General features: G+C 43.4%; 1 protein-coding gene across 1 annotated transcript; it reads right to left on the bottom strand.

Moving 5' to 3' along the window:
• Positions 1–2015: 2015 nt before the first annotated feature.
• LOC130465795 (uncharacterized) lies at positions 2016–8702 on the bottom strand. Its single transcript, XM_056834645.1, has 3 exons — positions 8229–8702; positions 2682–2797; positions 2016–2378 (listed from the first exon to the last, which is right to left on the bottom strand). The coding sequence occupies exons 1-3, from the start codon at positions 8389–8391 to the stop codon at positions 2235–2237; spliced, it is 423 nt and encodes a 140-aa protein (XP_056690623.1). The 5' UTR covers positions 8392–8702; the 3' UTR covers positions 2016–2234.
• Between the last annotated feature and the right edge of the window lie 5751 nt (positions 8703–14453).

Below are 14453 nucleotides of genomic sequence, written 5' to 3'. Positions count from 1 at the left end.
CCTGGTGGTAAGACGTCGGGAAACACATCCTTGTACTCAAAAAGCAATTCGGCAATGGGGCTGCCCTCCTTCCAGTTCTAACCTTTGATTGAATCTTCCTTAGCCACGAGCAAATACTCCATTTCTCCATGATCAAGGGCTTGCTCAATCTCTCGTTCACTAGCCAACATGGTGAGATTTGGCTTCTTCTTTTGTTTCGACTCATAGATCGAACCACTTGTGACGACATAGGCCTTAACACAATTTTCTTGCCTGTCCCTCAACTCATACTCATTGCTTCTGCCCTTGTGTACCACGTCTCTATCAAACTGCCAAGGACGTCCCAATAATATATGACAAGCATCCATAGGAATAACGTCACAAAAAATTTCATCCTCATACGAACCCATAGTCAAACCAACCCTCACTTGTTTCGACACCTTCAAACTATTACCATCATCATCGAGCCAATGGAGCGCGTATGGTTTAGGATGGGATGTAGTGATTAAACCCAATTTTGAAACCATTTCGCTAGAAGCAATATTAGTAAAACTATCCCCATCAACAATCACGCTGCACCACTTATCTTTTACTAGGCATTTAATATGAAATAGTTGATCTCGTTGGTCCGAATCAGTAGATACAATCTGGGTTTGTAGAGTTCTAAGAACCAGATTCGTATCATACAGTGGAGCTTCATACCCTTCCACCTCCTCATCCTCATCGCCCTCATCAAATACAAATATGTCACCCAACCTTTTCTCCTCTTCAAACAAATCCTCACGGCACTCAACAGCCTCTCTTAAAGTCACTACCCTTTTATTTGGACACGCATATTGATAATGCCCAAACCCTTGACACTTAAAACAACGAACTTTGGACAAACTTGTTTCTTTGGTCGAACTAGCCAATTTTGGAGCAGCCATGGAACTACTAGAGCTTACGGGGCTAGGTGATATGGCTAATTTCGAGGTAGATTCGGGTTTAGACCAAGACTTGGCCTTACCGTAATCCATACTCGACCCTCCCCCATATTTTGTTTTCCCTTGGGTTTCCAGTTTTAAATAAAGCCCACAAAGTCTGTCAAAATCAGAATATGGGTATAGATCAACCGTATTAGAAATATTGAAATTTAAACCACGTAGAAATCGTGACATTTTTTGTTCCTCTATTTCGTCAATTTCACCCATCAAAGACAACTTTTCAAATTCATCAATATATTATGCCACACTTAATTTCCCTTGCCTCAACTCAACAATTTTACGATAAGTAGTTATCCTATTAGTTGTTGGTACATACCTTTTATGGAGCTTACGTTTCAAGGACTCCCAAGATGTGATTTTCTCCTTCCCATCACGAATTCCCTTGGCTTTCAGTCCTTCGAACCACAATAAAGCCCCTCGTCCTAGCTTCAATATTGCATATCTACAACGCTTCTCATCTTCAAGGTTCTTGAAATCGAACATTCGATCAATCTTGCATTCCCATTCCAAATAAACTTCCGGATCTGTTCCACCAACAAATTCTGGAAGTTCCGTGACTTTGAATTCATCCATAACCCATAGTGGATCACGTCTAGGTTTCCTTCGAAATTCTCCATCTTGTACTTTTTCAAGGCCTCATGGAGATGTTGTAGGAAGTCAGGATCGTGAAAATCCATGTTAGCTCGTAAGAATCACAAACTATAGCTCTGATACCACAAATGATACGAGTTAACAAACTGAAAATACGGACTAGGATAGTAGATTAGCAAGCTAGACCTGTAGCTCGTTATTCGGGATTGCAAGGCAAGACCTATTGACACACAATCGAAGCCAAGGTTAGGAATCACGTCCCAAACAATGACATTATAAACTATAATTCAAGGAAACTGAACACAAGTGTTTTATCTTCAATGTTGGATGATTATTCTCATTATAAAACTGGCTATATATAGCCAAACAAAGCAGCCAAAGATGGCTGTTACAAGCAGCTAATAAGCCTCTATTAAACAGCAATTTAAAAGCCATTTAAAGGGTTTAAAAGCTGGTGGTTGCAAGGCTTTAAAAGCCTCACTCAATCAGCCAAAATTGGCATTTACAAACTGATTCAAAAGCCCCTCTAAATGCAGAAAATAAAGCTAATTAAAGGAATTAACTAAATGGGATATTTAACCTATTATCCCGTTATTAAGTTAAATAAAACATAAGAAACAAAAGCAATAAACTTGCTGCTGTCAGATTATGTGTAGCGTGCATCTTTGGTCAAACGGACCATTAAACAGAGTCAATACAAGACACTATACACACACAACGAGCCACCGAACCCAAATAAGCTTCCGTTCCAATTGTGAGTACACGACCATCACCTAATGAGCCTTCCCCAAAAAGTACCCAAATAAGCTTTGCTTCCTTTGCTTGCTGAAACATCGACAAAAATACTAAGTCAGAATCAAAGTAGTGACTCGTCATCAAAAAAAGGCGCCCATCCATAAATGATGATGAGGCGCATTGCAGTGATCACAAGCCACTACCTAAGTAGTGACTCGTTATCAAAGAAGACGCCCGTCCATAAATGATGACGAGACGCATTGCAGTGATCACGAGCCACCACCGGGGTAGAGACTGGTCATCAAAGAAGACGCCAGTCCAATTAATGGCAGGGGTACACTAAAATAAGTACAAGTCAAAGAAGTTAAGAACTATTATATCCTTACAACGCACCTTCTCCTCCAACTCGGCCTTAGCTTTCTTCATCTTGGCCTCATAAATGTCGGCCATCCAATCTGTCACATCTCCCTCGCCTATATCGGCATCCTTCAGCTTACTCATGCCTTCCTCTGCACACAAAGGGGAAACAGTTGGAAAAATCACGACAAAAGAAGAAACAAAGACAACGGAAGGCAGTTTATGACTCTACCTTTGGTCATAAAGTACCCTAAGCCAACGACAGCTAAGAATGCCGCATCCCGTTATTGGCTTATGTGCGGCAACCATTGAGTCGGCACATGAAAAGACTTATCAGCAGTAAGCCGGTAGGTATTCGTTTTAAACATTAACTTTATTTGGTCTCACTTTGCTGCCGTCAGAGGAAGGAGAGCCTCATCGTGTTCCATATAATTAGCCGTAGGGCTCCAATGGCTCATCCTATAGTACATGTCCTGGTCGTCGGTGTGAAAGACGACCCATCTCTTCCTCCATTTGTGCCACTTGGTGAGTTTGCCTACCACTGTCTGATAGGTGCCTCGGCTGCTCAGATTGAACCATCCCTCGGCGGCATCGGGAGAACGGGAAATAGAGACCAGATGAAGAAACGCATTAAAAGACGGCTGCACATTCTTCAGCGCACATTTGGCAATATAGCCAAATACGTCTGCCCAGGATTTGGGGTTAATTGGGCCACCGCAATGTTGAAACCATCCAGGACCTCCACAACAAAAGGATGTGGAGGAAATCTCATGCCCGACTTAATGGCAGCGGCATACACTGGAAACTCCCCGTCCACCAAAACGCTGACCGTCGCCTCCAAGCCTGCATGCACTCTCATCTCATAGCCTTTACCCACGCAAAGGCCGTCTCTTAGGTCTGCCCCATTTTTGTCCAGCCATTTCATCCATCCGTGATCCGGATGAATCTCCGAAGCAAGAAGATGAGCCTCTTCCCGGCCACCTTGCCTAGCCGGCGCCTGGGCCGCCACGGGCTCTTCAACAACCAACGGCACCGGGACCACAACCGACTCCTTAGAAACTGCTCGACCTGCTAAGATACTCTTGTTCACTCCCGTGCGTTCCGACGAACTCGCCGTCTGCTCCTTTTCGGACTCGGCATACTCGTCTATCTCTTGGAAGAGGTCGGCATATTCTTTGTCTATTGCCGGGTTGGTAGAAGAATATCTTTCAGTAGGAGGCTTTTGCCGCCCTATCCCGCAAACGCAAGGGAGTTGGATCTTCCGTCTGTTCTGGTTCTCGCCATGCCGTCTGCATAGTTAAAACATAACACGGCTTATGGGAGACCAGGAATGAACTAAAGAGGTGATTGGGTATACAATCGGCCAATAGATGGGCGGCGCAACGTTTCGTAAACCTAGCGTACGCTCATCTAACGCTAGACTGCCGCCCATTAAATACACTTAAATGGAAGAGCCAAACTGAACAAAACAAGAAAACATGTAAAAGGAGTTAAGGAACAATCTAGCAACGGAAAAGGTCGAACTTGGTGAAGAACAGGTTGAACTTGGTGAAGAACATGTCGAATTTGGTGAAGAGCAGCTTAGGTTTTGCGGTGGCCGAAAATCGCCTCCTGTTGTTTAATGCCCCGCCGGAAATCACCAAAATCCCAAAGGCTCAGTAAATCCAAGAAGTCAAAACGTAAAAATGAAAATTACCTCCCTAATATATATAGAGTGGCAAAAATGGGATGGATGACACTTGTCACCATCTCTAGAGTTTGTGCAAAAAGCATCTGGAATGCCAAGGGTCAAGAAGTGATATCTAAAAGATCGTTTCCCGAAATACCCTCCTTGAGGGGCAAATGTTGTAGGCAAAATTACCACGCCACATGTGCCACTTAAAGAGTGACACGTGGCCTGAATTATGCCACCTGGTAGTCCAACCTGGACTGCTAAAGGCTATGTAACGTGGCAGACCTTACACAACAGAGGGGCTGACACCACGGCACTTGGCCTGGGCCCACTATCACATCTAGTTAGGACTGTTCAATTTTTATATAATGGGAAAAGACTGATTTGCTTACTTAACACACATAAAGGCCCAAAGGCCCATTTATGTCCATATTAGGCTGGCTGCCTTAATACTTAGGGACACGTGTCAGTCCTTAAGTGCTCATCCAATCACATTGGAAGGATTCTTGGTCATTCCTTCTTTAACCTAGTACTATATAAAGCACCAAATCCCAAGGACAAGGACATTCAATTCACAACAACCACAAATATTATATGATATGCCTTCTCTCTATTTTCTCTCTCTAAAAACCCATACTTACTTAGGCATCGGAGGGAATATTCCGAGAGGAATATTCTTGTTTTGCAGGTCGGAGCTGAGATCGTGCCGTATTCTACCGGAAACCTCCTTGTCATCAGCTGATCGGAAAAACCCCAACACCTTCCATCATCAAACCAACCACATCCTTATCTCCCTTGTAGAACATAAGCAAGTCATAAGCAAAATACAGATGGTTCAGCTTTAGAGGTCTACATCTAGAGTAGAACTTAAAGCTAGGGTGTTCTCCCATTGTCTTTATTATTCTGGAAAAATACTCCATACACAAGGTAAACAGTAAAGGAGAGGAGGGGATCACCCTGTCTCAATCCTCTTTTTCGGTGGATTAGATTTGAAGGAACCCCATTGATCATGATGGAATACTGAGTGGTTGTCAAACAGGTCATAATCAGCTTGATGAAGAAAGGTGGAGACTCCAGGGTACTACATAACTTCTTGAATGAAACCCCACTCTACAGTGTCTTAAGCTTTTTGAAGGTCTAATTTCAGAAAGCATGTTGGTTGAATTTAACTCTTCCTGTACATCTTTATAATGTCTTGACAGATGAGAACATTATGCAGAATTGATCTTCCTGCAACAAAAGCCCCCTGATTCTGGGAGATGATATCAGGAAACACAACTCCTAACTTCTCACACAATAATTTAGAGATGCACTTATACAGAATAGAGCAACATGCTCTAGGTCTGAAATCTCCAACTTTAGAAGGCACACTCACCTTTGGCACAAGGGTGATAGAAGTAACATTAATTTCCTTTAGCATTTTGCCTGTTTCAGAAAAAACTCTGCAATGGCAGCATCGAAGTCATGTTTGATGGTTTCCCAAGTAATCTTAAAGAAGTGGCTATTAAAGACATCTAGACCAGGGGTTTTGTTACTAGGGATATCATCCAGAACTCTGTTAACATCAGAAACACTTAAATCACATGTTAACATAGCTTTGTGAGCCTCAGTTAACTTAGGCCCTCTTTCCATGATGATGGGGTTAAAACTGGTCCTGGATTCCACTTGAGACAAACAGACAATTGTAGAAACTGAGGAAAGCCCCTTGAACCTGATTAAGTGTAGTTACCCACTCACCTCAGCATTCTGGATAAATGAATAGCATTATGCTTCCTTCTTTGCTTGATACTTTGATGAAACAGTCTAGAGTTTTCATCACCCTTCTCTAGCCATTGGACTTTAGCTGTTTGGTGAAGAAAGGACAAAAGATTATCATTGGCAATTCTGTAAGATTCTGCAGTGGCCTTCTCTTCAGAAATTTCCAACAGTTGTTTTTGTCTGACAAGCTTCAAAGCTTCAACATTGCTATACCCCTTTTTGTTCAGAGATCTAAGATCACCCTTTATCCATTTAAGCTTCTGAGTAACTCTGAACATACTGCATCCATAGACAAACTTCTGCTAGTGTCTTTCAACAATGGGAAGAAACTTTGAAGAAGAAGTCCACGTGTTGTAGAATCTGAAGGGTTTTTTCTGAGAATTATGACTAGTGGTGGACAAAATCATAGGGCTATAATCATAAGTTCCTTCAGGTAAATACATGGCTTCAGTAGTAGGAAATTTGTCATCCCATAAAGAATTAGACAGAACTCTATCAATTCTTGTGAAAACCCTTGATTCACCATCTTGTTTGTTGTTCCAAGTAAAGTGCCTACCAACAGTTTTGACTTCAGTAAGCTGACATGCATCCATACATTGCTTCTTGGGAAAGATATCATGAAGTCTAACTGGGGAGCCAATTCTATCATCCATGCTCACAATTGCATTAAAATCCCCCATTATTACCAGGCTGAAGTGCATCCACCAGCAAAAGTATTCAAGCTAGCCCATAGCTCTTCTCTTTCTAGAGGAGTGTTCAGACAATACACAAAAGAGAAAAAGAAGCCAATCCCAGAGACCCTAGGACTAATGAAACAGTGAATAACCTGACACTGCATGAGAATGATATCCACAGTGAATACTGAAGGATCCCAAGCAAGAACAATTCTGCCATTTTTGTGACAAGTAAGATTAGAGGTGAAACACCAATTAGGGAACACTATGAGGTATAAGTTTCCCATCTTTGATGCTTTCACCATAGTTTCTAGGAGGCTAAAAAGGCCAATATTATCGGCCTCAACCATCTGTCTCACTTCTTTCTACTTATCTTGCCTATTTAGCCCCCTCACATTCCAACACGAGATTTTATCCATTAGGCCTAGGGGCTATCATCCCCTTGCCTAATGAAGGAGCATCATTTACCACCCTTGTCCTGTGCTCATCATCTTCACTTTCCCTGTTAGTTTCAAAATCAGTTAAAGCTTGGAAATGGTTATTAGTAACAACAGCTCTAAATTATTGTCCAATTACCTTACTAAATCTAGTTGCTTGAGTGAATCCACTAGATGCATTCTGTAGAGCAATTATAGTAGCAGTGGCTTGAGAAACTGCAGGTTGGGCAGGTTGCAGTACCTTTTTCCCCCAACTCTCCTAGTGTTTCCACTTCCCTTCCTAGTACACCTAGACTGATCATGCCCATACCCCTGCATACAGTGCAGGTAATAGGAATCCAGTCATAGTTGACTTTTTTGTCTATTTTGACACCCTTCTCATTTAGGAAATGGATCACAGATGGGAATTCTTGATCCACTTTAACCTCAATCAGTACTCTAGCAAACATCAACTTATCCCTAGTCTTAGTGGCCAGATCAACCTTAATCATTACACCTAGCTGCCCCACAATTTTACCCAAGCTCTTTTCCCCCCAATACTTCACATCCAACCCAGGTAATTGAATCCAGATTGGTAGGGTTTTGATAGGATCCTTACTGAAGTTCTCATCAGAGGTCCAAGGCTTCACAATGAGTGGTTTTGCATCAAAGAAATGATGTCCTCGATTCACGACTTTGGAGCAGTTCTCTATAGTAGTGAAACGCACAAGGTAAATGCCTCTACCCACCTGTGAAACCTTATCCACCCCAAGTTTTCCCCAAATTCGTCTCACATAACCCTCCATAACATTTTGGTGGGGATTTGCACCCAAAACATAGCATACAACAGCAGATTCCCAATATGCAATCTCCTCTTTAATATCATCAAAATCAATTGACATCATAACATGGGAGGGTACAGTATTGCTATCATTATCATCAACATACGAATTTTCATTAATAGTAATCACATCAGCAATACTCGCATTCAAAGAATTAATCACAACAGAGTTATTCGCGCCAGTTTTTGAATTTGATCGAAAATGGGTGCAAGAATCCTTACCGTAGTGGAGACCATTCAACAAGGCATTAAATTCGCCTCGCACCTGCATTTGTTGTTGTAGATGTTGTAAGCTTGATTTTGGCGTCAAAATCTCATTCAAATCAAATGGTTGATCATCTGGGTTTTCATCAAATTGAATCAAAATGTCATCGCATTCTGCCATAGCAGAGCCCTTGCCAAGGTTCAGTTGGGGTTTAGCCTTCGCTGAGACCTTCGAGCTTGATTTCAGAGTTTTGGACTTATTATTATTACTTCCACCATTAGAGGCCTTCTTAGCTTGTTTGCGCGTTGTCACGTGCTGACTATTTTCCTTAGTCTTACACGCTGCCTACTAGCGTCTCACACCCGTCGGACTAAGTAGTCAAGGCACTTCGATGCTTGCTCGATGCTAAGTGATGCTACGAAAGCTTTTGTGTGGAAAATGCTAAGGCACAAAGTGTATGGCTTTTAAAGAATACTTTGTATTGCTTGAGAGAGAATTACAAGTGTTTGATGCTTTGTACAAATGAATGCCAAGGCCTATTTATAGTGCCTTGGTGGCCTAGAGACTTCTACTCTAGAATATTCTACAAGGCTCTCTCAAGGGAGCTTTCTATACATTTCTAGAATATTCCTACCTCCTAAGAAATCAGAAAATACATGGAGGGTTCTAGAAAATACACACAAGTATGTACAAGAGTGTTCTAGAGTCATCCATGCTAGAATGCTCTAGAGAAATCCAAGCTAGAATGCCCAAGTGCATTCTAGAGCCTTCCGGAGGCATTCCAAGGACCTTGTTGCACCATCGGGCCCAAGCGGGCCTTGAAACCCAATTCTGGCCCAACCATTGTCTTCATTGGGTCAAAATATGTGGGACCCCCAAGTTTGAGCCCAATCCAAGCTCATTTGGCCCACCAAACAGCCCATTATTACGTTACTGTCATAGGCGTGTTCACTGGGAAATTATAACTAATTCAATATTTTCCTCTATATGGGGTGGGTGCTCCTCCCGGCTGCCAGCGCCCATGGGTGCCCCTGTGGCCCATGTTGCTGCCTTGCGGCCAAGCGATGCACCACGATGCTGCCTTGGATGCCTTGTTGCCTCGGTGTGGGGACTTTTTAGAGATGGCTCGTGACAGCGTGGTTGCCATGGCGTCGAAGGAGGAAGAGAGTTCCTCTTCGAACCCGCGTTCTTTTTAAGTCTTCACACATATAACTTTTACTGGACTAACTTTTTTACGATTGGAATTGTTTATATTATGAAAAATACAATTCGTGCAAGTTTCTTTTCGAACATTAAAATTGAATTCTTTTTTTTTTTTTTAATAATCGGACGAGCAAGCCACTCGCACAAGGCGAGGGCCTGCTGTCCATGTGAGACAAAGGGCAAGCAAGCACGCAGCACACAGGCAGCCCATGGTCGCTGGCCTTGCGGTGCACGTTGTGCCTGCAGGTAGCGTGCCATGGGAGCAAGCCTTGGCAGTGCTAGGCCAAGCGAAGCAAGCAGCAGCAGCAACAACAGCAGCACATGGTTGCGATGGCTATGCGAGGGTGGGGCGTTGCGCCTGTCCTCGTGTGGCACAGGATGCACATGTGCAGCAATGGGTTGGGCGCAAGCCTAGCCCATTTTGCACAATTTTGCAGTTTTTGCTTCGATTTAAATTCCGAGTCCCAATTTGGGGCTTTGGGCTTATATTTGCACGAAGGGATTAACGATGGACTTTTTCATTATTTTATTTGATTTGACTTGGGGCGGGCCACGAATTTAAATATTTAAAATTAAAAGGTCCAACTTAAATATTGTTTAAGTGCGAGCCGTTTAAATAAAATTATTTAAAATAATTATTTTTAATTATTTAAAATAATTTTTATTATAATAATTCTAAGGATTAATAATTTGGAATTTATTAATCTTTTAGGCGCTTTTGCATGAACGTGATTTTAATTAATCATGTAAATACTTGCATATTTTACTTGGGCCATTCGTTTTAGGACACGAATGGATGAATGCATAGATATTATTATTATGTATTGCAGGTATTGAAGGTGACTAGTATGACCAAAGTAGATAGTTAAATACGGTATGTGTATCATTTTATCTTTGAATGTAAAGTTTTAAATATGGTATGCGTACCATTGATGTTTTGATGTAATAATTAGATTATTAGGTTCAAGTTCTTCGAGATTATTTAAAATTTTAAGTTAGCTTTTTGAATGGAGTTCAAGATGAGGCCAAGCTAACAAGGTGAAGGGAAGATTGGATGCTTCAAGACCAAGTTTTTGGGCCATACTAGTTCACCAAAATAATTTATGCTATTATATATATTGATGAATGTATATTATGCATGAATGCGTTGTTTGTATGTTTGATTAAGGATTTAGTTCACTAAATAATCAAACCAACATAGAAACAACTAGGTCCAAGGAATATTGAGTTTCAAAATTCCCTTCCAAATCAAGCACTTACAAAAATCTTCGAACCTAACACCGCCAAAGCGATGTGCTATTATTGTATTCCTAGATGGTAAGGCATCCCAAAGGAGCACGTTGATTTGAAGTAAATATGTCCTTCACCCAAGGTGCATTAGTCCAATACCAAGGTTCAGATTAATTACGAATAATTAATTCAGTGAGATCAAGTGATCGGAACAGCTAGCTAGAGCAATGCTTTCGATCAGTGAGTTCTAATCTATATTAGGCTCACAGCTTACTCTTGACTGAACCTATAAGGTCACACCATTGGCATATAACAGATCACCGGATTAAATGAATCGGAAATTCATTTAATAGCTTTTCGGGAAATTAGCTCGAAAAACATAATTATACGATTAAAGATTGGATCATGAAATCGTATATCGTATTGCGTATATTCGTAAGCTTGGCAAGACGAATAAACGTATCGTACGACATTGGATCTTCAAGTAAGAAACGATAAATAAATTGTCGAAGGATAATTTAATCGCAATACGAAAGCAACCCACGAGCCGGAGCGCACAAGCGCAAGGCCCATGGGCGCAGCGTGCATGGCAATGCAGCGCTGGCCCAAAGGCCTTGGCTGTGTAGTGCGCACGGACCAAAGGAGTAAGGAGCAGCAGCGGCACGCGGCCCACGGCCCAGCTGTGCGCGTCTGCTGCTTCCTTTGCATGCGGGCTTGGCCGGCCAACTTGGTTGGCTTGCCCACCAAGTTGGTTGGTTTGCTTATTATGACTACTAGGTTATTCTAATAACCTTAGTACACCTTTCCACAACACACAATTCATTTTACACATCAAACCCTAAGGAAGAGAGAGAAAACCTAATTCTCTCTTAGCCTCCATGGATGTGTTCTTCCCAAAAAGCACAAACTCTTGAATATTGTCTAAGCTACGATTATCAAGACGGATCTGAAAGTGTCGGTGAACCAAATAGAGGAACGACAATTGGAGTTATTTGTTCGTGTTCATTGATACTAAACTCGGGAAAACACGCTTCGAATGTAAGTATTCTTAATCTGTGCTTTATACATGTTTCATGGCTTTGGGGATCTTCCGCACATGTTATATGTATTTAACTGTATTCCCCTGCATGATTGTGGTTATAACTCGAGCAATATTGGTACATATTGTGGCAAAGGAATTGTTGTGGGATCTTTTACGGTGCTGACGTGGCACGCGTTCCTCGGAGGTATCAAGTATGACCTGGCCCGAACTTCTGGCAACCTGCAAAACAAGAATATTCCCGTAGGAATATTCCCTCCAATGCTTAAGTAAGTATAAGCTAGAGAGATAAGTAATTTGTAGAGAGAAGGCATAGTAAAGATAGTTTTAGGTTGGTGGGAATGAATTGATTGCCTTTACCTTGGGATCTGAGCTATTTATAGTGCTAGGGTTTCTTGGGAACTGTTCCCTCAACCCTAGCTGTGGGGTGTGTGCCCCTTGGGGATTTAGGACACGTGTCATTTGGCCCACAATGATGAGCCTTTTACAAATTGGACCTGGCTTCTCAGAGAGGATGGGCTTTCCAAAATGGGGCTGTGCTCTTATTTCGTTTAGGTACCAAGGTTTGGCCTTCTTCCTAGGCTTGGGCTCAGCTGGCCGGTATTGGTCATTGTAGCCTCTTTGGGCCTTGTGGTGGAGATATTCAAGCCCACATCATTTGCCCCTCATGAGGAGTGAAAACAGACGTTAGTTTTCACTGCTCTTGGAGTGTTCAATGGGATGACGACGCGTGGCAGGGGTAATCATTTCTTACCCCTCTATAAATAAGTGGCCATTTCGAGTGACTTTCCCCCCCATTTCTAGAGATTACTTGAGAGCTATAAGAGGAGGAGATTTCCGGCGTCTTTACATCCACCGAAGTTCACTATAGCGCCGCCACAATCGTCGAAGCCTTGTTCTTGCAGTTCTTCATCAAAGTTCTTCACAAACTCTCTTTGATCTATCAGGTAATGCTTTCTTTTGGAAAATTTGTTTGTTGATTTTGATCCTTCCCACTTCTCTTTTCTTAGCTATGCAAGGGGTACGTCAAACTGAGGGCGTCAACTTGTCCCTTTGACGCCTTCTCTTTTCAAGTAATGCCCGTGTCTTGAGCCAAGTCTTCAGCCTGTGCAGGATTTTATGGCGCGGATAGAGGACGAAGAGAAATTCGAAGGAGAATCTTCTTCTCCCATAGAGGAGGACGTCCCCGAGTGCGCTGATGTCGCGCTGGCGAGCACGTCAGGTGGGGAGGAAGGTCACCTTCACCCCAACGCAATCTTCCCACTTCAGACGTGGCTGAACTTCCTCACCCTCAAGGGGAAGGACTATGGGAGGTCTCTGAATCTAGGCTCGGAATATAAGTTTCGTATGCCGGCTGGTATGGACTGCACCAGCTTTGGACTGGTGGAAGGGGAATTCGCCGTGTACGGCTCTTTTCTGAAGCTTGGTATGAGATTCCCCCCTCACCCCTTTGTGGTGGAGTTGCTGGACGGCTTCAACATTGGCCTGAACCAAATGTCCCCCAACTCTTGGGCGGGTGTGTTTGGCTATATCGCTCGTTGTGAGCTCGAAGGTATCACTCCTTCCTTTCCGGCGTTCCTAAGGATCGCCTCCATGTCCCAAGTTTCAAAAGCCGCCGCGGGTTGGCTAATTCTTACGTACAAGGGAGCTTATCGGACGGTGATGGGGAAGGCGTCCAAATGGCATCACTGGAGAAAAAAGTGGGTGGTCATCAAAACCACAAATTTGGAGATGTGCGAGCGGATGAGACGTTGGAACGTCAAGCCCAACTTGGTTAGAAAAGGCAGCTCTTTCCCTCCGGTCTCCGCCGTTCTCTGGGAACGGATCTCGTCGTTGTTCAAGGCCAGGCCACTCGTCATTAAGGACAAGACGGCCTACATACCCGAGGGGTGGTTGCCTCATCTGGATCAACTAGGCGATCCCGTCTTCCTCTCGGCTGTGGGCTTGTGTCCGTATATGCCGAGAGGTAATGTATCTATACTTCCAATCCTTCCCTGTTTCATCAAAACTATACTAATGTCTTTATTTGTTTTTCCAGACAAGGCCATGGATAAGCTGGACGATGCCTCCAAAGGCCAAGTGGATATGCCGTCCTGGCTGGCGAAGGTACTTGACGCCAGCACCTATAAGTCTTGGCAGCATCAGCAGGCAGCCGAGCAAGCCATCCCAGAGCAGATGGCTCCCCCTCCTGCTGAGGAGAAGGTATTGATCAAACCTTCCTATGTAATTCCCTTTATTGTTTGCAACTTATATGTTCTCATTTCTTCAGAAGGCGAGGAAGACGGCCACGGACGCGGCACCTTCTTCTAAGCGCAGGGCTGGCGGCACAGGGGAACCCGTCTTCAAGTCAACGGCTTCGAAGGCACCTAAGGTGTTTGCCGTCCCCAAGGCTGCATCCGCTTCTCCTAGCTTCCAGAAAGATGGAGTGACGGCCGATCCTCTTGCGGGGATTCCTGAAGCCGTCCGCCGAAACATTCCTCTGAAGGCGGCGGAAAGAGCTAGGAATTCTGGGGGTAAGTTTTACTCCAACTGTCGTTCCTCGTCTAGCAGTTCTATAGTCTCTCCCAGGGATTCTAAGGCCGTTGTTTTTCGCATAGAAATTCCCGATCCTCAGAAAGACATTGATGCTGAATTGGATCAGATCCCTTCTTCAGGCGGGTTCAACTCTCATGACCGCAGGAAGGTAATGACGCAGGCGGGAGGAGATTGACGCTGTGACCACCGCCCTGGCCTCCCAAAATGCTGAGAACGCGGCTCGTCTCCTGCAAAT

Source organism: Spinacia oleracea, chromosome 1, assembly GCF_020520425.1.
Source record: "Spinacia oleracea cultivar Varoflay chromosome 1, BTI_SOV_V1, whole genome shotgun sequence".
In the NCBI taxonomy this organism is placed as follows: Eukaryota; Viridiplantae; Streptophyta; class Magnoliopsida; order Caryophyllales; family Amaranthaceae; genus Spinacia; species Spinacia oleracea.
This window is presented reverse-complemented; position numbering and strand designations above follow the sequence as displayed.